Source organism: Sciurus vulgaris (genome assembly GCF_902686455.1).
Source record: "Sciurus vulgaris genome assembly, chromosome: 11".
NCBI lineage: Eukaryota > Metazoa > Chordata > Mammalia > Rodentia > Sciuridae > Sciurus > Sciurus vulgaris.
Genome location: NC_136472.1, coordinates 64,927,205 through 64,951,723, shown reverse-complemented (window position 1 = coordinate 64,951,723; position 24,519 = coordinate 64,927,205). Strand labels below are relative to the sequence as shown.

Genomic DNA, 24,519 nt, shown 5'->3' with positions numbered 1-24,519 from the left:
GCTATTCCCCTATAAGCTCCTTGAAACCCTAGCATCATTCACAGCAGGATTTCACATCTTCCCTTTTGGATAAATACTCTATGGAATCCTGAATACCTTTCTATGCAGTACGGTTTGCTATGAGATGGCCTTATGTCAGTTGTAGAGAAATCTCTACAACTAGCCCCATTCTAATTGTTCTAGAATGGGGCTAGTCACTAGTATTTTATAAATATAAAAGGAGACAGGGAGAAAGGTACCTTTCTCCCCATCTATGAACTTGGTTGGGCAAGTGACACCTTTCTGGGTACCTGGTTTTGCAATAACAAAATGGGGATAATAGGTATACAGACTTTTTGAGCTAACCAGAGAATTACAAAAGGCTCGTGACATAGTGCCTGCACACAAACAAAAGAGCTCAATACTTCGTGATTATTTCTGAACTTATTGCCTGAAGGACTGAAGAGATGGGTGGTTGAGAGGTACTCTGAGGTCCCTTCCAAACACCTAAAATTTGAGGATACTCTCCCGTGGGTGCTGGGGAAATTCTGGCAATCCTCGGATTTCCGTCAGTTGCCTAGAAAACCAGGTCAGCCTTGGCGTCTTCCCAGGAGTCATTTATTTGACCTTAGTTCTGATATGAGAGCTTCCACCTTGTCCAAATCACCACGTTGTTGAAATCCTTCCTTTGGCAACTCTTGGCCCCAAACTCAGCATTTGGGCGTCTAGCACCCTTAGGCCCATGGTTTCTGCCCAGGAGGCGCTTTCCAAGTTCAAGGCAGGCACTTGGTTCTCCGTGGGTGTGGTCCAGATTGCAACCTTAGCGCCACTCACCGCAGAATGTGCCTTGGGACATAGGCCACGAGAAATGGTGGAAGGGGGTGCTTGGTTTGCATCACCGCAGAGGAATGGGTGGCGAGAGCGTCCGGGGCACGCACATGCTCACCCTCTCCAAGCTTGGGCGCGGCTGTTCTGAGTGCGAGTTTCGGAGTCCAGTTCGCTTGGCGCTACCCCAGAAGCCGACGAGTACCCCTAGTCCCTAGTTGGCGCCCAAGCGAGGGCCGCCGAGCCTACCCCGCGGCGAGCACCCCTGACCCAGCCCCGCCCTCCGGCGGCCGCGAGTGGCTGGCGGAGCGCGAGGCAAGAGGCGCGCTGGGCTGTGCGGCGCCACCTCCCCTCCGCGCTGGAGGAGGGACCCAGGGGCCGGGCGGGAGAGAGAAAGCGCGACCGGCGGGCGGGAGAAGAGCTACATGCAACCGGTGGGAGGCCGTGCCGGCTGGGGCTCGGGCTCGAGCTCGGAACGTTTCTTGGCGGGTCTCTGGCGGCGAGCGCGGACCGCCCGGAGGCGGCGGCTCTGAGCTGGCAGGCGGAGGGCTGTCTCCCGCGCCCGCCTGCCCGGCGCGGTCCGAGGATGCGGGGGGGCGATGCCCGGGGCCAGGGACGCGCTCTGTCACCAGGCGCTGCAGCTGCTGGCCGAGCTCTGTGCCCGTGGGGCCCTGGAGCACGACAGCTGCCAAGATTTCATCTACCACCTGCGGGACCGTGCCAGACCCCGGCTCCGCGACCCAGGTGAGTGCTGCTGCCGCCGCCGCCACCGCCGCCGTCTGGCGCGACCCAAAGGGCCCTGGGCTGGGACTTGGGGCTGCACTGGGGCCTGAAGCAGAAGAGCAAAGCGAACTGGCGGAGGGCAGGGGGGTGGCCACTGAGCCTGAAGAGGGATCATGAAGCAGTGCACCGTGGCCTGATGCTAGAAGCGGGCAGGACCCGGGAGGAGGCTGCCGAACGGAGGCCGAGTCCGGGTGGGCTGGGGTAGGGCTGGAGGAACCACGCCCGCCACCTGCGCTCCCCTCAACAGGGCTCCTGGGGGCAGCTCCTGAGCTCTAAGATTCGAGCTCTACTTCCCTGCGCCTTGAGCAAGGGGAGGCCGCGGCGGCCTCCCAAGCTATGAAAAGAGGGACGAGGCTGGCGGAAACTCTGGGAAGTTGGGAGTTGGGAAGGGCTCCTGGCTCCGGCTGAATCCCACCGGGCGCTGCTTGCCTTCGCTCCTGAGCCCTAATTTATTTTATCGGTCCGGGGTGAAAAGGGCGGGACGGGATCTGGCATTGGGGAGCTACCAGTCCTGGGCAGCTGGGCCTGAACCGGTTCCCTGCGGGTCACCAGGCACGGAGGTGGCCTGGGCCTGGGCGCCTGACCAGCCGCCTCCGGCTCATCACACGAGGTTGGGTGGGCTCTCCTATTATGGCTTGTGCACCTTCAGTTATCAGTGAAAGTTAGTAAGCTCCTAACTTTGGAAAGTTCATTTATTTTGGTGTTTGGCTAATTAAGGTTGGAGGACGGAGTTTTAGTGATGCCATTTGATTTCCCCAAGGACCTCGGTCTCCCACGTCTTCTCATCCACAACTGGTCACTGGAAGATACACTCCTTTCAAATGTTTGCATGAGATGCTGCTCACCTGGAGAAATCTTTTTCTTGAATATTCTCCTAAGTACTTTCAAATTAAAAAAAGGGGGAGCATATTGTGGTTAGAGTGTTAAAAATGGGATGAGAAAATGGCCTTTCCTTTGATATTCCTGTGTATAAATATTGGCAATGAGCTATTGCTGTGCAAATTATTCAGTGCCAGTTTACCTCATTTTAAGCCAGTCAATTATATGAAAATACGTTTGCCCAAAGGATATATTAGAAAATTAGTTGACTTCTAAAGAGATTCACACTGAGCCTGACTTAAATAGAATATTTTTGAAAGGATATTCAAAATGTGTGTGTGTGGGGGGGGTGAAGGCAGCTGTTTAAAGTTTAGATCAGATTTTCTGTATTTAGGCATGTTTTTTTCTCTTGAAAAAGAAAGATTATTGTTCTCTGCTGCCTGTGGTTACATTAATAAGTTCATCAAATGGTCACGAATGTGTTACTTCAAAGAGGAGAATTAAGTGGAGAAATACTGATGCCAGAGATTTCTCAGGAGATTTAGTGTCTAGCCTATGCGTGGCTCATTGCTGGCTGCCTTTCCTTGCATGGACCACAGATGCTAATGGGAGTGCTCATCTCACCAACACAAGTCCCAGGAAGATGTCCCAGGTGTGTGAGGTTCTGTCCTTACACAGCAAGAACAAGACCATTATTTAATGTGCTTCACACGAAGCAAGTGTTAGTGCTGAAACCTCTTGCTTTGTTGCATGACGCTGTCACATGGCTCTCCTTGTTATCCCACAAAAGCCATCATCTTGTAGAGTCAAGAGAAGGTGCGTTAGACCTGTCTCTAAATTGCATGTTTAACACACCAAACCATTTTGGCTAGTTTTCTGCCTCTGCTCCTTTTAATCAGGGGAATGACTTCCATGTTCTTCAGCCCCTACTCTGGCCAGCCCTCGAGGAAGAGTCACAAAGAATACTTATTAGAAGAGGAAATCTGATTGTGTGGCTGAGAAATAACTGTAGTTAGGAGTCTGCCTTCCTGCTCTTTGAGTTCCTGAAAGCAGTGCTCTGCTTTCTTAAACTAGGGCACATGGTTTTGAGGTAGCCGCATGCCCCTCTGGCTCTTTAGTTTGTGTCAGAAAGTAGCCTGTTCATGAGGCAGGGGAGGGAGACTGCAAGTGCAAGGTGAGAGGAAATGAGGCCAAAGATGACATCAAAAGTGCACCCTCTCCTTCAGGGCACTTCAGCTCAGGCCAAATCTCCCTCCATTTCCTTCCTTGCTTGCCTTGCTCACATTAATTCTTACATCAGATGCATTTATCTCCGTCCCGCTGAAGCTGTTTGTGCAAGCCAAGAGTGGCCTTAATCTGTGAGCCCTAAAAGCTGAGTGGCTGGAGAAGCTACACTGCACAACACTATGTGCATAAAGCTATTGTGTGGTGTGAAGCAGAACAATCTTGTAGAGCAGCCCTGGTATATGGGTCCCCAGAGAGAGTTGTCTGTAGATGGGTCACTTCCATTTTTTTGTGAAGGAATCTATCTGAATGCCATCTTCCAGCTTTCTTTGCCTATTGTCTATCCATGGCCACACAGTGGTAGCTAGCTTTTTCAGACTCCACTAAATATATTAGTTATAAAAGGAGAAAAACAGATATAATTCCCTGTGGGTTGCAGAGTGATGCTGTATCTAGGATGTTTGTTCATTTTTTCAGAGGTGGGATAAGGTGAGTCACAGACCATTGTGCCTGGGGCAGAGAGAAGAGCAAGTACAAAGGTCCTGAGGCAGGAGCATCCTTGCTATGCCTACAAAGAGCAGTGACTTCAGAGGTGGCTGGAGAAGAGTGAAAAGATGGAGAGTGACAAAAATTATTGTCACGGGTTGGAGAGAGTGGATCATGTAGGGTCTTGTGAATGATTGTAAGGACTTTGAGTTTTCTCCGAATGAGATACAAAGTATTAAATATTGTTGAGAAGTGTCAACAATGAATTCTATGCTGAAAAAATGCTGTAGAGGAAGAATAAAGACAGAAAAAGCTATTAGGAAGTTATTTCAGAAATCCAGAAAGAGGACATAGGGGTAGATCAGGATAGTGCTGATGGAGGTGGTGAGAAGTAACTGGATTGTGGACACAACTTGAAGGTATAGCCACTTGAAGGTATAGCCACTAACCTTTTTTTTTTTTTTTTTTTTAATTTGTAGTACTGGGGATTGAACCCAGGGCCTCATGCATGCTGGACAAGCACTCTACCACTGCTACAGCCCCTGCCCCACTAGTATTTATTGATGGAAGGAATGTGAAAGATGAAAGAAGATATGTTAGGGCAATTCTAAAGCTTTTTGACCTAAGTAACTCCATTTACTGAGCCGAAGATTTCAGAAAGAGGGTTAGAATGGGGAGGGAAATGACAAGCTTTCTATTTTGATTTTTACTTTTTGTACATATTAAGTGTGTAATTAAGATAGACAAGCTTAGTTGTATGGTAACCTGAGGTCTGAATATTCCTCTTTAACATTACCAATTGGTTTATGCTCATTGTAACTGGAGACGTCATCGTCCAGAGGCCCATTGGTGTAGAGCTGCATTTATTGTTGGAAGGTTTTTCCTTGTCGGAATTAAAAGCTCTCTTACACTTCTACTTATTGATCTTGTTTATAATTTTTTCAATCTGAATTAGTCTCATCCCTCTTCTCCATTGTACACCTTTGGCAGTTAAGAGGGAACAACGTGAAACTCTCTGGACCTACTGTTTTCCACATCTGGAAAGATAATAGGATTGGATCATATAATTTCTAGTTTTTAAACTTGTTTTATCATTTTCCTGTGTTTTCTTTGTAGGGTACCAACCAGCACTTTATGTAGGTCATTTTTCTTGGTCCTCCTAACAGTTTTCTAACTCTTTGCTGCTCAAAGCTCCTGTCTATGGGGTAGGCCAGCAGCATCAGCAGCATCTGGGAGCTTGTTAGACATACAGAATCTCAGGCCCAACCCAGACCTACTGACTGTGAATTTGTGTATTTACAGACTCCTCAAGGGAGTTGTAGGCACATTAAAATCCAAGAAGCATGACTAAAAGTGATTGGTATATATGAACAAAGTGAAGTGTAAAGAAGTAAAGTAGCCTGAGGCCACGCAGCCCTTTTGAAAAAAAAAAGAGTTGGGTCTAAGTCAAAGTAGCTCCTTAGGTAGTCACATCACATTTACAATTGCCTCTTGGTTCTGCAGGACACTGGTTCCAGGACCCTCCATGATATCAAAATCTGAGGATGCTCAATTAACTTATATAAAGTGATGTTGTGTTTGCATATAACCTATGCATATCCTCCCATATACTTTAAATCACCTCTAGATTACTTATAATACTTAATGCCATGCAAATGCTATGTAAATAGCTGTTATACTGTTTTATTTAGAGAATGATGACAAGAAAAATTTGTACATGTTCAGTAAAGATGCAGTTTTTTTTCTAATATTTTTAATCAGTGGTTGGCTGAATTCATAGAAGTGGAACCCACAGATACAGAGGGATGAGTATACTAAGAACTTAAAAGTTATTTTCAGGGGTGGGAGGAGTGGGGATGGAAAAACAGTAGAATGAAACAGACAGTATTACCACACACACACACACACACACACACACACACACACACACACACACACACACATATATATATATGATTACATGAATGGTGTGAATCTACATTGTGTACAACCATAGAAATGAAAAGTTGTACCCCATTTGTGTATAATGAATCAAAATGTATCTGTAAAAATAAAAAAAATTAATAAAAAAGAAGTTATTTTCAATGAAAGTTTCCTAAATATTTTTTCAAACAGCCATCCTTTTATCTATTTTCTCTACTCTGTACTTGTATAATGGATTTAATCCTCAAGTGTAGATTACATTTGTATAAATAGAGATTCATCTTAGTATTTTATCACAAATTCTATTTCCCAGGGTACTGCTTTTCCATTCATGTTCCATCTTTGTATTCTGGAGATTCTTCTGTGTGTACCCAAGGTTTATAAAATATTCACCAGGTCTGGGTGTGAAGCACAGCCTTAAGTCTCATCATTAGTAATTCTTCTCTCCTGTTAAATAATACTCTATTCAGGAATTTTTTTTAGATTAATAGTTTTCAGCTTTGGCTGCATATTAGAAATACTTAGGGAGTTGTAACAAACAAAAAAAAGTAAAACAACACAAACCTAATAATGACTGGGCTGTATCTTAGACCAATTAAATTGGAATATCTGTGGGTAGGACCTGCTATTAGTATATTTTTAAATTCCTCAGTTAACTGTAATGTGCTCCCAAGTGGAGGACAGCTTTGAAACCATGAGGAAAGGATGACTGCACCTAACTCTTCTTTGGCTCAGATCACATTTCTTTCTTGCAAATTTAGGAAAGGTGGTATCAGAAACCAGGGCGCTTTACTATTGCCCTTGTATAGTTAGTATCCATATCAGCTCTTTCCTAACTTTCTTTTGACAATATTATGCCAAATTTTTATTTTGAGGTCTCTTTAAAAATGTCATGAAAAAATATAATGAGACTCTATTGTACATACCCAATTTGAAGGAGGGGGAAACATTTCAAATCACATCAAGAAAATATGTCCAGAGTATTTCATTAAAAGGCCAGAATGCTGGAATTTTGTTAGTGTCACCTTGTGTTGAATTATAGTGAAATCACTATACTCACTATGTACACGTAAAATAGTAATTAAATATCGTTTCTATGGAAAAAAAATCTTTAAAACAACCATCATGATTAAAGATTAGCCTTAATTCAAACTTTTCAAGACAGTCAAAAGAAAATAAATCTTAGAACACTGGATTTTTATGACTAGACATTGGTGTGATTATGCACAATGGTGTTAATTTTTAAAAATTAATGTTAATTGCAATCAGGAAATAGTCTTCTAAGGAATGAGTGGCATGTTGTATGCACAATATGTGAAGATCTAATTTGCATTTACTTTAGTGACATTTTAGGGCTTCTTCATAAATATTTTATTTAAACAAGTGTGTTTTCATCTCTGTGGGATTCCTCTACATGGGCCAGTGAATGGTTTAGTCATGAGGTAATTATCAAGAGGGGAAAACAAAAGCAAATTGTGGTAAAGGCATCACAGGCAGCCCTGTGGCCAGCTGCCTCTCTTAGAATAAACAATCAAAAGCCTGCACTTTTTGATGTGGGCAAAACTCTGAAGGAAAAATTAAGCTGACAGCTATGGGAAAATCATGCAAAAATTCCCTATTACATAAGCATAAATATTATTTTCATTAGAAAAGCATACTGACACTTTTGTGTTTGTGTGTGCATGTGAAATTTTCTATATGATTGGCTTAGAAAAAAATTCATAATCTCCTTAACTGAGTGACTTGAGGGAACTAACAAGTTCCCATGCCAAAGTGTATAAAGTAAGGGGAAGAGCTTAGTGAGAGGCCTAAGTGGGGAGCAGTCTCACTTTTAAAGAATAAGGATAGAGTGTGCACTTGTATTTTCTGAATGAAGTCACATCTTGATTTGTGGAGTTTTCACTGTGATCATTGATCTTCCTTGTAGCCAGAATTGTGCATCACAACTTTTTCTTTTAAGTGTTTCATTTAGTTGGCTCTCTAGGAATGTCGGTAGACCAAAGCAAACCCTAAAATGTATGCTTTGCAGATCTCCTTGAAATATTCATGCATCCTGGTGTGTTTATTTATCACACAAAAATTTTATATCACCAGTGATAGACCTGTACTTGAAAGTTATAAAAGAGAAAAACTCACTGAGAAAATCAGAGTAAGCAAAAGCTTTAGAATCAGACTCTGACCCTGTATTTGCCAGCTTAGTAACCTTAAACAAAAGATTTCACTCTTCATCTTATTCATCTGTGAAATGGGAATGGAGGGGTCCTGCAGCACAATGCCAAGAGTAAATGGTTCAGTAATTGTTTGATAAGTAGGTATAATTGGTAGTGGTATCATCTGCCCCACATGTCCTTTCAGCTGTGGTCCATTGACATGCATGTGTTTTACCTATAATCATTTGTAGGCAAAATTTCTCTTTTAGTTTCTTGTAAACATAGCATTTTATCACTGTTTATTCCATGGCCCTGGACAAGTTATTTAACCTCTGTATCCTCTTTTTCTCATCAGTAAGGTGGGCTACTAGGATCTGGGTTACTAATACTTAGGTAAATTTAGGATGCCAGTTCAACTTAAGTTTCAGATAAACAGTGTATAGTAATGCATGGAACATATGTATACAAAGCAGTTATCTGTTGTTTATCTGAAATTTAAATTGAACTGGGCATCCTGTATTTTTATTTGTTTATGCTGGCAACTCCATTCTTGTATCTATCTCATAATACATGTCGAAATAGTTACCATAATGTCTGACTTATAGTAAATGGTCAACCACTATTAGTCATCATTACTATGATTATCATAATTTTTCCATGATGAAAACCATTGTTCAGTTCAAAATCATCATTATGATTTTGACTCTATAAAAGAGTAATTATACGTTTTTTACTTATTCTTTTTGGGGTATTTCTAGTTTTTAAAAATTTTCACTGGTTTATAAATCATGTATCTATAGTCTCCTACTTTGTTTTGGGAAAAAAATTTAAATGTTAACAACCATGAGCTCAGATTGATTTCTAGAAGGTCTGTGTTGAAAAATAGTAGGTGGTAGAATGTGAACAAAAGGTTGTGAATTCAACACTTTTAGTAACTGTGGAGTTATTTCCATTTGTATTTTGTTGATGGTAGGATTGAATATTTTGAATATTTTAAATCTACTTATATTAATTCATATGCAAATTTTTTGTTTATTCTCTACGATGTGCCAATTTATTTTTTGAAAATATTAGTGTTTTCTTACCAATTTGCATTAGTTAGAATGTAAATATTCTGTTGAATTAGCCCCTAGGGGTTCTGAATAGTGAATTAGGTTGTCTGACTATAATCAATGTATTATACTATATCATCTTTTAAAATTTTAGGGATACATTCTTTTCCAATGCAAACCACTGCCTTTATTTATAAGAACTATGAAAAAACATACAATTTATATCTTTTAAAAATGTTTTCTTTCCCTCCCCATTCCCCTTCCCTAATGTAACCTTTATGCTAGCTCCACTGACCTGATCAATCTTTTCTAATTAGAATTAAGTTAAATTACAAAAGCATTCATTGAATGCCTCTTAAGTGCCATGTACTAGGTCAGGCATCAGTATTTCAAAGTTACATTAGACAAGCTTACCACCCCTATGGAATTGAGATAAAATAATGATTTCATTTAATAAAGTCAAGTCAGGAAGGAGAGATGAACTGGATATAGTGCAGGAAAAGAGAACTAATTAGCTGACTTGAGTGCATATATAAAGGCTTCCTAGTGAAGTCTATTCTTGGGTGGAGCAGTTTGCCTGGAACTTGTGGGTGGGATGGATATTCTAGGAAATTACAAGGTCTGCAAGAGAGGAGAGAATGGATCCTTGGCCATAGTAAGTGCAGTGTGTGCTGGGAATATTGACAGATGATATTTCTCTGTAAACACTGGTCAATCATGAAGTCCTTGTATGCCATTGTCAGAGTCCACTGAGGACTAGGCTGGGACACTCTGACACAGAAGTCTTGAATGTAGAACTTGCTGTGATGAGCCCAAAGGATCCATTTTCAGCAAAGTACTCCAGTAGATTTCCAATTATGGAAGTTCTGTGACTGAGGCTTCTCCTGTCTTCCTGATTCCTCATGTGAAATACATCCCCGTTGGTGCTAATGATGATCTTCCCGTGTGGGTAAGGTCCTGGCAGATAGGAGTCATTGAATGGAAGGTTACCTATGTTAGATCCCCAATCATGTCACTCTGAATATCAAGCATAATTACCTGCTTACAGTTGTAAAGACTGCCCTTAGCAAATTTAATCATCTGGTTCAAACATCTGGGTTCTGAATATAATTTCTGACTAAGCCAACAGTGACATCTTGCTTCCTTGCCTGGATATTTAGTAATGAAAAAAAAAAAAAAAAAGATATGTTCAGTTGCCTTGCAATAATCTAGTCTGTGCATATGTACAGTCTGTGTTCTCTGATGTTATAGGGCCTAGGAGGGAGTAAGGCCTGCCCAGTGTCCATCAACCCATGCTATGTAGGTGGTTCTTTTTTTCTCTGTCAAGTAAAAAACAAAATTTTTTAAAATAATTGAATCAAATGCCCTTAGGTGGGCCCCAACTGCCTGCTTTTCACATCTGCTCCCACCTTACCTCCACATATACTTTTTACTTATCACATTTATGGAACATGCCTGACTAGTGAAGATATTTCAGTTTGCATCAGCTGTAGTACTGGAGAACAACTGAAGAAGGATTTTAAACTAAAGATTGAGGTAAGCAACTTTCCCTCTTAATTAGATCATTCTGGAGGTAGGATGAGGATTGATTAAAGAGGCTATAATTGGGGTTGCCTTTCATTTCCTCATTGTATGTTTATTGAGCATCTACTACATGCCATGTTCTGTTCTGTTAATGACAGAGATATGATCTGAGAAATGGGTTGTTAAGGAATTTCATCACTAGGTGAACATCACAAGAGTGTATTCACACAAACCTAGATGGTACACACCAGTCACTTGATATGGCCTCTTCATGTAGTCAGGAGACAAAGTAAACTGGAGATTTATGAGACTGCTGCCAGTATAACATGGCATACTCTTTATGGTAAGCTTCATAATAAGTAGAAGTATAAGTAAAAGCATAAGCAAACAGTATGGTATAATACATACACAAATAGCAACATAGGTATTTATTATCTGGTACTGTGTATTGTTCATAATTATATGTGCTATACTTTTACATGACTGGCAGTATAGTAGGTTTGTGTACACCATCATTACCACAAACATGTGAGTAATGCATTGTACTATGATATTAGGACAGCTAAGATTCAGTAGGTGATAGAAATTTTTCAGCTCCATTACAATCTTTTGGGACAACCATTGTATATATGCCATACATCATTGACCAAAATGTCATCATGTGGTACAGGACTGTAGAAAGCCTAGAGGCCTAGACCCATGCATATTTGTATGTACATACATATAATGATACATATTGCAATATTGTACAAACAAAACAAGAGCAAAAAGCTTGCCTACATGGGACATACGTGTTGGTGAAAGGAAAATGATAATACATAAGTTAATTGCATAGTATGTTAGGTATGAACTAAAGAAAAAAGTATGGGAAGAGAATAAGGCATAGAGACTATAGTAGCATCACTGAGAAGTTGCTTATGAGTAAAGATCAGAAGGAGATGCAGGAGCAACACATGCACATATCAGGGGAAGAGCATCCCAGGCAAGGGAACAACAGGCTGGGGCCTGCTTGGCGTGTTGTGGTATTAGCCAGGGGCCAGTGGGGTTACAGAGAAGTTGACAAGAGGTAGAGCAGAAGTAGGCGAGGTCAGAGAGGTGATGGCATTCTGAGTGTAGAGCTTATAAGCCAGTGTAAAGAATGTGACTTTACCTAGAGTTAAATGGAAAACAGTAGAAAAATTTTAAGCAGAGAAAGGATCGCTGATCTCTTTAAAACACACTGTAGAGAGAAAGGTGGAATCAGGGACAGCAGTCATGAAGCTATTATAAGAATGTAGGTGGTGGTTTGGACCAGAGAGATAGCAGAGGAGATAGTTAGAAGTTGTTTAATTCTGGAAAGCTTGAAGGTAGAGCTGACAGGATTTACTGATGGATGGATGTAGAGTGTGAAAGAGAAGAATTAAGCATGACTCCAAGATTTTGGCCTGAGCAGACCAGACAACAGAATTGTAAGAGAATTATGTTGGAGGGAAATGATTTGGAGCTAAGTGCTTTGTGTGTCAAATTGGAAATGCTCATTAGTGATTGAAGTGGGGGAACAGACTAGGAACTTAGAAATAGAGCCGGGAGTTTGGGGAAGATGGCTGGGCAGGAGATAGCAATGTGAACATTATTGGCGTATGGATGATATTAAAATGAGTCTGACAGAAATCATCTAGGAGGCAGTGTGAATAGAGGAGAAAAGGTGACTGGGACTGAGTTCTGGAACTCTCCAACATTGAGGATTTGGAGAGCAGTTGAGGACTCACAAAGGAACTACAGAGGGACCAGAAATGAAGAAGAAAATCCAAGCAACAGCACTGACCTGGAGGCCAAGCTGAGGACGTGATGAAAATGATGTAGTACAGAGTAAATGATGTAGGACAGAAGGGAAGGGTTGCCAGAGAGATGTCTGTGGGTGGGCCCAGGAGTTCAAGGAGGAGGTCTGAATTGCAGCAATAGGCACCAAAGGTACATGCACAAAATTTAAAGCAAAAAAACTAAATGAGCTTACTGGTTTAGTCTATACAGCCTACCAGAACAAAATAACCATACTGCATGGCTTAAAACAACAAACATTTATGTTTCATAGTTCTGGAGGCCAGGAAGTCCAAAATTAAGCACTAGAGTTTCAGCGTCAGTTGAAGCTCTGTTCTTCAGAGATGGCACCTTCTCTCTGTATCCTCACATAGTAGACAGGGACCACCAAGCTCCCTGGAGCCTCTTTCATAAGGGCACTTATCTCATTCTTGGGGGCTGTGCCCTTATTTTCTAATTGCCCCAAAGACCTCACCTCCTAATGCTATCATATTTGGGATTAAGTTTCAACATATGAATTTTTGGGGAGACATAGACATTTGGACCATAGCACTTACCAAGGAATGAATGAAGATAGAAAAGAAGTTAAATACCTGATTAGAGATGGAGAAAACAAGGAGAACCAACAGGGAAACTGAGAAGGCTCAGCAAATAAAGTGGAAGAAAAATCAGGAGTGTGTTGGCCTGGAAGTAAAGAAGGTATTCCTGGGAGGAGGGAATGCTTCCCTGCATGAAATACAACGGATAGGTCCAGTGAGATAAGGACCAAGAACTGACTATTGAATTCAGCAACATGGAGGTTCATGGTTACCTTGAACTGAGTGATTCTGGTGGAGTGGTGGGCAAGTGGGGTTGATGAAAGTCTGCCAAGGGTCTCTTCAAAAGAGAATAAGAGAACCGAAATTGAAGAAATGGAATAGAAACAACCTTTTTGAAGGGAAAGAGAAAACTATTCAAAAGGGAATGTTAAAAAAAAGAAAACTGCTGTTTGTATGCTGAAGAGAAGGAAAAAATTATGCAGAGGATTGAACTGCTGGAGTGATATGCTGAGTGGGTGAGTTTTTCAATAGTTTGCTCATTGTCAGAGTCTAAGCAGAATATATGGGCACAGGTGTTAGATGTGCTGTGGGAATTCCATAGAAGTTTGTCTTTTGATTGCTCCTTCATTCTCAGTGAAATAGGAAGTAGCAAAATGATCAGCTGAGAGTGAGGATGGGTCTGAAGTGATGGAAGTTTAAAGACAGGAGAGTGGTAAGTGATTGTCTAGGAGAGTGGGAGAATGAATGGTTTAGGGACACAGAGGATGATTGCTGGGAAATACTCAGGTCCTGCCTGAAGTTAGTGTTATGTATTTAAAGTGAAATCCATCAGCCTAGGTGTGATTTTTCTCCTATTATGTTCAGCTGAGTTTGTGCAGACCTGAGAGAGACAGAAGTTTGTGTCTATATTGGGTTTCGTGTATAAATAGAAATGAAAGAGTAGCAAAAAAAAAAAAAAAAAAAAATTCAAGGTATATAGCATGGAGTGATGGAGTGATTGACACTGAAAACTTATTGAAATAAGGAAAGAAAAATGGTCATGGAAGAGGATTAGGGAAAGTGAAGAGGTGGTAGGATTATTGGATTATAGATCCTTGAGGGCTGGGATGATGTTTGGGAATGCAGTGAAGGGGCCCAGAGGGTGGGATGTTTGAAATCATCACAATGGAGGAGCCGCACTTGTTTCAACCAGCTCCAAGGCATGACTGGCTCTTGGACATGATTGCAGTGTGAGGCCCCAAGGTAGTGTTGGAGGAAAAATTACTGAGAGGAGCTCAAAGAACTAAAGGCTTAGGTTTTTGGAAATATTATCATTACGTAGATATTGACTTAACCCAGAACTATGATGAAAGTGGTTTGGAGATAGTGACAGTAAGCCAGTGAATGGATTGTTCCAGTAATGAATGAAGCAGCTAAGGAATGATAGATGACTATAACAAGAATGGGCAGTTGTGGTGCAGTAAGGCAATTGGAGATTCAAAGCTGGGGGATTTTAGAGAAAATATTAGTAAGTGATCAACTGTTAGTTTTTATTTAGGCAAAGATGTTGAAGAAATAATTATTTATTTAGTACTGAGAATTGAACCCAGGGATACTTTACTACTGAGCTACATCGTAGGCCCTTTGTATTTTTTTTTTTTTTTTGAGACAAGGTCTCACTAAGTTGTTTAGGGCCTTGCTGAGTTGCTGAGGCTGTCCTCGAACTCGTGGTCATCCTGCCTCAACCTCCTGAGTCACTGGAAATTTAGACATGTGCTTGAAGGAATATTTAAGGCAATAGATAGAAGATATTTAAGAGGTAAAATAGTTTGTGTGGTGATGTGAACTAGAGGAATTCTGATTCTCAAGTGTCTGATATACATTCCTAGAAATAAGTTCCCGTGATTTATTAGATTTAGTACTGGAAGTCAAGTATGTTTTGTGGGAAAATAGTGATATCAATTTTGAGCATGCTAAGTTGGAGGATGTAGAGACACTTTGTGCCAGTTGTCCAGGGTAGTTGACTGTTGGACCATTGGGAAGAAGTTGCTGGGAATCAATGAGGGTGAGAAATGGTTGAACACTAAGTTCCCTTACAACTCAAAGGTTTTTGGAGAGCAGTTACCAATTCTGGCAGTGTATCATAATCAATTGGTAGACTTTTTGAAGGCACAACTACCCTGCCCTACTTGATTAAATCAGAGTATTTAGGGTGACACCTTAAATATCCGTATACATGAGTCTGATGTGTAGCCAGGGTTGTGAATGACATACATTAATGGCCTACCTGGATTGAAATTACTTTTTGTAGCCCCACTATCAAAATAAATGCTCAAACATCTGTATAAAACTCTCATATAATATTAGGTAAGACATTGAAACACAAAAATGTATTTACTGTGTATCACTGATAGCTTTTTTTTAAAATCACAATGGGAATAACCTTGAATTATTAGTAAGTACAGCTGCTGTTTTTGCACAATTAATAATAAATTCTGTAGAAAATTTAGCTGTAGGATGTAACTGTCATATCCCAGCACTAACTAAAATTGTAGTCTTCTTTATTGCTAGGCAGACAATATGATTATCATTTGTTCTTAATTTAGGATAACCATATGGTAAATAAACTCTATAAAGAGCCTAGGCTATGAGGTTAGAGGACGTGGATCCTTTATTCTTATAGACTATAAATCATCTTCCAGTATGCTTACTTCTTAAAAAAAAATAAGTCCCTGAAACAGAACAAGAAGTTAAATATGAATGAGGAGGCCACATTAGAACCACTTTTAACACTTTATTCAGGGACATCACCTTTAATATATTTTCAATTTTGTTGTTTTGATTAAAATGGTTGCCAGTTGCTGGCCTAGCTAAGCCCCCTCTGAAGGCTTCCTAGATTATTTCAGAAGGAATGAAAACACAGGACTGCTTGCTCTTTAATCTGTTCCACCATGACTGTTACTTTAGGTTTAATGTCACTGTAACATACCTAAATTTATAGGTCATTCCTCTTCTGGAGCTTTCAAAGCATTTTGTGTATATTACTTTAATTTTGAGGGAGCTAAAATTCATCATGTTATGGAATCTGTTTCAGATATAGTCTACAAAGAGAACTAGGAAATTTCCCCAAGTGTTTCTTTTTTTTTTTTTTCCATATGCAGTTGGTAGAAACATCATTGATTCTAACTCCATACTGCTGTAGAAGTCATTTATGTGTGGATTACTGGAGGTTTCTCTGGAAGGAAAATCTAATTCCCACAGGTTCAGTTTGAGAGGATCCCCTTGGCAGACTGATGCAGAGTAAAATTGCTGCTCTTTTCCATTTTTTTATCTTTTAATTTTTATATTGTCTTATGCTTCAGTTACTCAATTACAACTGTCTTGCCTCAATGTGGAAATTAGGAAGTTGAACTAGGCAGACTCACAAAACAGAGCTTTGTACCATATGCCTTTGTAGTAAGTGGTGATGTCTTAAGGTTTGTGTTCATATACCATACAGCTGTGGACAGTCATCAGATTTCACCCAGGGAAGAAGTGGGTAATAAGTAGTAGTGACCTTACTAATGCAGTTGAGAACACGGGAAATTTGTCATAAGTGGATCAGAATTACTCTACGATACCTGATTATTTCAATGTTCAAGGAATCGTTTTGTTAAATATATTAAAATAATAAGGGTAGAATGTTTGTCTGTTGTATTTTATAATGTTTTTATCTGCTATTTTTCTAAAACCTCATGCTAATTACATTAACATTACTGTAATAAACATACCAAATACAACATAAGTTATCACGAGATTTATGTTCAGAAGTAGTGCAATATACAATGAGGACTCTGCAGCTATAAACTTAATTAATGAAACAATATCTAAATATATAAAACCAAGTTTGTCAAAATGTGAGTTTAAAAAATTAGATTTGGAAGACTGTCATACTTCACTAATATGATATGTCAAATAGACAAAGTAAATAAATAGAGGATAGAAATAATATAGTTTGTGTGATTTATGTATTTACAGAGTTTTCTACCCACTAAGAGAAAATAATGTTCAAAAGCCATCTTTAAAAATTGATCAGTACATGGTCAGACCATATAAAGTAAACATTGACTCCAAAAGGTAAAAATCATATGAGCCACTTTTACTGACCATAATGCAATAAAACCATCAATGAAAGAATAATAAGAAACAACAACAACAATGACACCAAAACCCTAAACACCTGAAAATAGAACTCTGAGAAATCTTGAGTAAAAAAAATTTCAGAAATAGAAACTGAAATTATAGACATTGAGAAAACAGTAGAAATGAGAGCACATGTATCAAAACTGTGGAGTTCAGCCAAAGCTATATTTAGGACAAAATTTCTAGCTCTAACTTGTTATAGGAAATAGAGCAACAGAAAAAATAAACCAAATATTGGATTTAAGGCCTGAAAAATGGATAAATAAGGCAAACCAAAAAAGTAGGAGCAAAGCATCAATTTTTATCAAAGAAAAATTAATGAATTAGAAAGTGAGAAATAAAGAAGCAAAACCAAAGAAGAAATGTTATTATTAAACAAAACCAAGATGTTTTTCTTTGATATGCAAATGTATAAATAGTTTGCTATTCTGACCAAGAAAAAAATTGTTAGAAAAAATATGAACATAAAGCAAAAGGAAGGAAAAAAGGAATGAATAAAAGATAAATAATGAAAAATTTAAAATCATATTTAAAATGTCATATACATACCAGTGAACTAGAATACAAATTGAGCAGAAAGAGAAAACATCTCAGAGTGGGTATATATAGAGGAAACTGAAAGATCATCAAAGAACTGTCACTGTACAAAGCTATAGACCCAGGTATTTCCCCAAGACAGATTTAGCAAAATCCCAAGTAATGCATCATCCCTCTTATTTGTTGAAACTATAATATTCATTGCAAATTTGTTTTAAATGTTGATTGCAAAAATTAAAACATTCTAAACAAGCACAAGAGTTAAATAACTATCTAGAAAGAATTACTATTAACATTTTTACTGGAGGTGAAATTTCTAGATCTAGGCATATGCACATTACTTATTTTGATATAAAATTATTAAGTTGTCCTCTAGAAAGGTTTAAGAATTCATATACTTTAAAAATTATTCCATAGCACAGAAAAGATTCAGGAAAAGCATTTAGTGAGGCTAGTATCATATGGATACTGAATTTGACAAAGACATTGAAAAAAAATCTAGATGTCAATCTTGCTTAAGCACATAAATGAACAAATTCCATGTTAAGTAATAGTAAAATAAATACAACTTTGTGTTAAAAGAATGCTGTACTGTAACCTGGTAGAGTTTATTTGAAGAATATAAGAATGGGAAAGTACTAGGAAGGCTATTATCACGCTTGCAGTTATTGTTGTTTATACATAAATATTTATTGCAATTTTTAATTATATTTATACGAAATAAGTAAGAAATTTCACAAATTTTCCTCAGCTCAGCTACAGCCACCTTTAAAAATAGCTTTGTTGCTGGGCATGGTGGTACATTCCTGTAACCCCAGTGATTTGGGAGTCTAAGGCAAGAGGATTGCAAGTTAAAGGACAGCCTCAGCAACTAAGCGAGGCCCTAAGTGACTTGGTGAGACCCTTTCTCAAAATAAAAATGAAAAAATAAATAAAAAGGACTGGGGAATGTAGCTCAATGGTTAAGTGACTGTGTTCAATCCCTACTACCCCCCAATAACTTTTTTGAGGCGTATTTTACATATCATACAACTTATCCATTTTAAGTGTACAATTCAATTATTTTTTAGTAAATTTACAAAGTTGTGCAAGAATCACTGTAAATTAGTTTTATAACATTTTCATTACCCCAGAAATATCCCTTACATCCATCCATAGTGAATTCCCACCCCAGGAGACCACTAATCTACTGTCTCTATAAATTGACCTCTTCTGGACATTTCATGTGAATGACATCATTTAATATATGATCTTTTTTGTTGCCAGTTCTTTCCCTTACCATAATATTTTTGAAGTCTAGCCATGGTGTAGCATGTATCATTAGTTCTTTCCTTTTAATTAGATTAGTATTCCCGTATTTGAGTGTGCTACATTTTATTTATCCATTTTCTATTCTTTGGACCTTTAACTTTTTCCCAATTTGGTGCTATTATTAAAGTTGATGCTTAGAATATTCAGGTACAAGTTTTTACATTTATGTATGCTTTCATTTCTCTTAGGTATATACCTAAGAGGTAGGAGTTCTGGGTCATTAGTAATTCTATGTTTAATATTTTGACAAACTACCAAACTAATTTCTGAAATGCACTTTTTTACATTATCAGTGATCATATGAATTCCCATTTCTTCACATCCTTGACAATATTTGTCATTATCTGTCATATATTCCAGTGGGTGTGAAAAAGTGTCTTATTCACAATAGTAAGATTTTGGAACAAAAACAATCATGTCAGGTGGTGCCAAGAAAGCATGTGATAAAATCAAACATTCTTTTTTTCTTTTTCTCTCATTTTTAGCATTTAAAAAAATTTTACAGGCTGCAGTTTGATTCATGGTACACAAAACGGGGTACAACTTTTTGTTTCTGTGGTTATTCAAGATGTAGATTCACACCAAAACATTATTCTTGATAATACCTTAAGAAACAAAACCCCACTATCTTCAGATAATAAAGATGGTAATGATTAGTGTTGATGATGATGACAGTAACATTATTACATACATTATAACTATTCATCATCATAATAATAATTAGTAGGATTTAGTGCCAGGCGCTGTTCTAAGCTTTTATTTAATAGCTCATTTCACTTAGCAACCTTGAGGCAGGTTTTAGTGCTATCCTATTTTACATGGGAGGACTCCAAGCATAGATAAGTCAAGCGACTCATCCGATCCTACACGAGTGATTCGTGGAGCCCAAATCTGAGCATAGGCACTCTGTATGCAACTCTCCCGTCAGTCTTCAGGATGTAATAGGAGAACTCATCACAGCTTGGCCTTCATTGTTGCTTCATAGTCATTTGGCCTCTCCCTTGTTCTTTTTCCACTCATCTTAAGCTCTGCTCCTACTTAAATTTCTTCAGATAATTGTACTTCCTACTTCTCCAAGAGAAAAAAAAAATACTCTTCAGAAACACTAATGGAACAAAAATAAAATAACATGGTAGTACAGTATCTGACAAAGTTTGCATTTCAGATTAGTGGGGAAGAAATGGATTAGGCTATAGTGTTGATATAATTTACTGTTTGGGGCAAATATTGCATTCTTGCGCCCCCAAAATTTCACATGGTTTAAATTTTATGAAAAATAAAATCATTAAAATTCCAAAGTTAAATGTATAATTATTTTATAATCAGAATTTTGTACATATGTCAGTTAAACAATAATAACAGCATAAACACAGAAGGTAAATTTAAAAAATTGTCTCCTCTAAAGAGATCTGAAGGTAGATTGCCCAGATCTAGAAGTCTCCAGGCAGTTATAAGACCCACCACGTTGCTTCTGTTTTTTTTTTTTGTTGTTGTTCTTTTTTTCTTTAGTGCATGACTTTTAACAGAAAGTCACTGCAGGAGTTGATATGACTTCTGGAATTCCAGCACTCACATTTACTTCCCTTGGAAGGAGAAAAGATCCTACCTCAACCCGATTTCTCCTCTTCTTGAATTCTTTTTTTGGATGTAGAACTCAAGGACATGCTTTCATCTCACTGATCAGATTCAGGCACATGACCATACCTAGCTACAAGGAAGGTTGAGAAGCAGTCTTTCAGCTTGATAAATCCTCATTTCAAATACAGAGTAACTTCTGTTGTTTTGGGAAACCAGAAAAACAGACGTTGAATGACAACTACCAGTTGCTGTCATATTTGAGGTAGGTGACACCTTCCTTACCTGATCCCAAAGCTAACAACCATAAAAGATAAGCTTGACAGATTTTGACAAATATAACAAAATAAACATCTTCTTTTGCAAAAGATATTATTGACAGAAATTGATAAACCAGAGAGTGGAACAGAATAATAGTAATGAATGACAGAACTAATGTTCTTACAATGTATAGAAATACATTTATTAGTAAGAAACTTGATTGTGCCTTTGGAGAAAGAATACCAATTCTTGAGTTCCTCTTTAAATCTATGATGTACAATAGTACATTTTAGATAGTGCTTAGTCTTGTGTATACTTTCTTTTTTATTTGAATATTTTTATTTCAATTCTCTGCCCTCAAGGGCACATTCCAGGTTCATATGTTAAATGCTACCCTGTATTAATAAATGCCCAGTGATGGACTGTTTGATTTAGGACAGACTCAGCAAGATTACCTGAATGCTCAATTAACTGCCATGGTGAGAATTGTCTGCTTTCAGGTTGATAAGAAGATCAAATCAGTAGCCATTCTCAGTTCAGTCTTTTATCAGGATGTGAATACAGTGAAACCATTAGTGGTCATTTTTTGAAATACTAATCACTGATTTTCAGATCCTAGAAAAATCTTTGTATGTTTTTAGTGATTATTATAGACTGGAATGTTTTTTAACTGAGTTCAGGACTTGGGAACATTGGGAGGGGGCACTGTTTCTAGCCAGATTACTTAGACAACAGTAATTCTTCACAGTTTTCTGTTAATATCTTCTGATTTAACAAGCAAGTTAGAGCCAAGTGATTTGGGCTATTTGGTATCCTTGGTAACCACTGTTAGATGATGAATTGAATCAGTTAAAATTAATTTCTTGTGAAAATCTGCTTTCATCAGAGGTATTTGCTTTGATGTTTAGATGCACAAGAAATACATGCATATATATTCATTAGAAGTGGAGAATATTTATAGATAAAAATCTGCAAAGCCTAGTAAATTCAAAAAGTATGGAAGATAAGGGAAGGTTTCAAAGGACTCTACCTTTAAGATCTCTGCTTCTACTTGGAAAGATTTAGATGAATGCAGTAACCTACAGCATAATAGCCACTTCATGACTTTTTTCAACTAGAGGGGTAGCCTTCCCTCACATCTGTGAATACTGTCATGAGAAAGCTTTTTTTATTGTTATAGAAGTTTAGGAAAAGAGAGAGAACATATTTTTTCCAATATAAAGTAACAGTATGTATTTTAGCTCTAAGCCTATTTTAATGCCAATTTAGGAAGTATTTTTCTTTGGTCCTCATTGATGCCTTACCTGAGAGACATATCTGTTTTAAATACTGCATTCCCAGAAGTGAGCATTTCAAGAGAATTGTTAGAACAAGGAAAAGCTACTGCTGGACTGTGTGTAGCATGGAGTGCTGGCTGGTGTCATAGCAACTCTGATTGAGGCTGTAGCAAAGGATAAAGGAGAGCAACCCATTGTAGAATTGCCTCCTAAGTCACTGGCCCAGGCCCACATGCCACAGATTTCCCTGGAGGGGTTAGGGAGGAATGAATGCTTGTGATTTCAGTTCCACATAGGACATTGTGCTATAAGATAGAGGAGGAACTATACAATAGAAATTTAGAGGAAAAAAGGAAAGAAAAACACACACACAAATGCTGAGCCATAAGGACATAAATTATGGTTTCATTTGTGAGATTGGATGCTTAGGATTTTTAACCATCAAATCTGCCTTTGTTCTACATTTAAATATTTCCTAGATGAACACTTCCAGGAAAGAGCAGTCCACCTAGCACATGTTCTAGGTTCAAAGAGTGCTGCATTATTTAGCAGTTACATAATTTAGGAAGAGTTACCCAACTTTTTGATGTCTCAACTTTTTTTTCTGCAAAATGAGAATAATGTTTATAGGCGTAATTATAAGGTGTGCATAAGATCATGTATTTGGAACAGGGCATGGCACATAGAGATCAGTTAATGTTAGCTCTCTTATTAATCCCCTTGGTAGAAATTCTTTTTATGTTTCACAGAAAAAAATCTGCGTGTTTCTTACTGCATCCTTTTATTGCTTTCTTTTACTTCTTCCATTAATCTCTACCTTGGTGCCCTACTCTATTATTGTTTTCTCTCCTCTTTCTTCATCTTATCCACACTTTCATTTCATACTTAAATCTTGTTATTGACTTTATTTGTTAGTTTTTGTTTGCTTTCCTAAGATCAAAATATTATTCCGACTTAAGCTATTCATACATCACAGGTAACAGGGACCTAATGTGCAGCAGGCACTGTCCATGGTGCTGAAGTTAGTGTGAACAAACAAGACATAATTCCTGTCCTGGAGGACATGAACTTCTTGTGGAGATACGGACAAATAAATATGCAACTATAGTGCAGTAATGGAAAATGTTGTGTGATATAGGAGCACATATGTGGGGGTACCTAGCTCAGACTCAGGAAAAATGTGAAGAAAGGCTTCCCCAAAGAAGAAATAAATGTCTTGAAGTGTTATGAAAATACTCAGAAAAAAATATTTAAAGGAACCTGAATGATTTTAGAGTTGATGGAATTGGGCTTGAAAGTTACAGTGTGAACTACTTATATGATAACAGACGAAGTCATAAGGATAAGAAAGGGTATTGTTGGGCATGTTATGAATTTAAATTCTTTCCTAGTAGTAATCATGATTGGGCTGGGGAGATAGCTCAATTGGTAGAGTGCTTGCCTTGAAAGCACAAGGCCCTGGGTTCAATCCCCAGCAACGCAAAAAAAAAAGTAGTAATCATGATTTATTTTATAATGGAATTCACAGAACATGGAATGCAATAGGAGGAAGGCATAAATGAATGAATCTGAGGTTTCTATTTAGGCAGCTTGGCCATACAGAATGCAGAAGTAGGAACAGGTTGAGGGAATGAGAGAGACTGAAGTGGGTTTCAGAAATTTATGTGTGAGATATAGTAATATAGTAAAAAATATGTATCTGAAATGAAAAAGCAATTTCAAATCTTATTTTGAAATTCTGATTGACTGCATTTATTATTTCCTACTTTTTAAAAATGGTTATGGCCCTTCCACCTATCCTTACATTTTGGTGTGTATATTTAAGTAATCATTGCCTAATAATATGTATCCAAGAGAGGTCAAGGTGCAAGAACATAGTTGAGATGGGGGAAATAATCCAGTGTGCATTTCCTGTGAAGGCAATTAGAATAAAATGAACTGTTATTGCCTCTGGTGTCACAGAAGTTGCTTACAGGAACTTGAAGGTTGGCTTCTTTCCAAGAAGCTGAAGTACCATTCTAAGTGAGTCCTGGGGCCAGAACATAGGAGTGTGAAGGAAGTATCTGATTGAGGTTTTAGAGTAAGTGAAAAAGTGTTATTCTACCTAAACTCAGTCTTTAAGATTAGAGAGGTCTCTGAATGACCTGATTTGATTATAGAACATCATGTTTTTGCTCTTGCTGGATTTATCTAAAAATCCCTGCAGTGTGTTTTTATTTCTGGCCTATATGTCCCTGAAGATAAAGTCATATGATAAGTTTATTATCTGTAAGGCTAGGTAGAACTGCCTTTGACT

General features: G+C 38.4%; 1 protein-coding gene across 2 annotated transcripts in view; it reads left to right on the top strand.

Moving 5' to 3' along the window:
* The first annotated feature begins 1,182 nt into the window (after positions 1–1,182).
* Positions 1,183–24,519, top strand: part of SYT9 (synaptotagmin 9) — a 192,144-nt gene continuing 168,807 nt past the window's right edge. For both annotated transcript variants that reach the window (XR_013757974.1, XM_079105734.1), the window contains exon 1: positions 1,183–1,548. Coding sequence is in view for 1 of the 2 variants with exons in the window: in XM_079105734.1 (XP_078961860.1) it covers positions 1,404–1,548 (145 nt within the window). In the remaining variant the exon portion in view is untranslated. The remainder of the gene's footprint in view (positions 1,549–24,519) is intronic.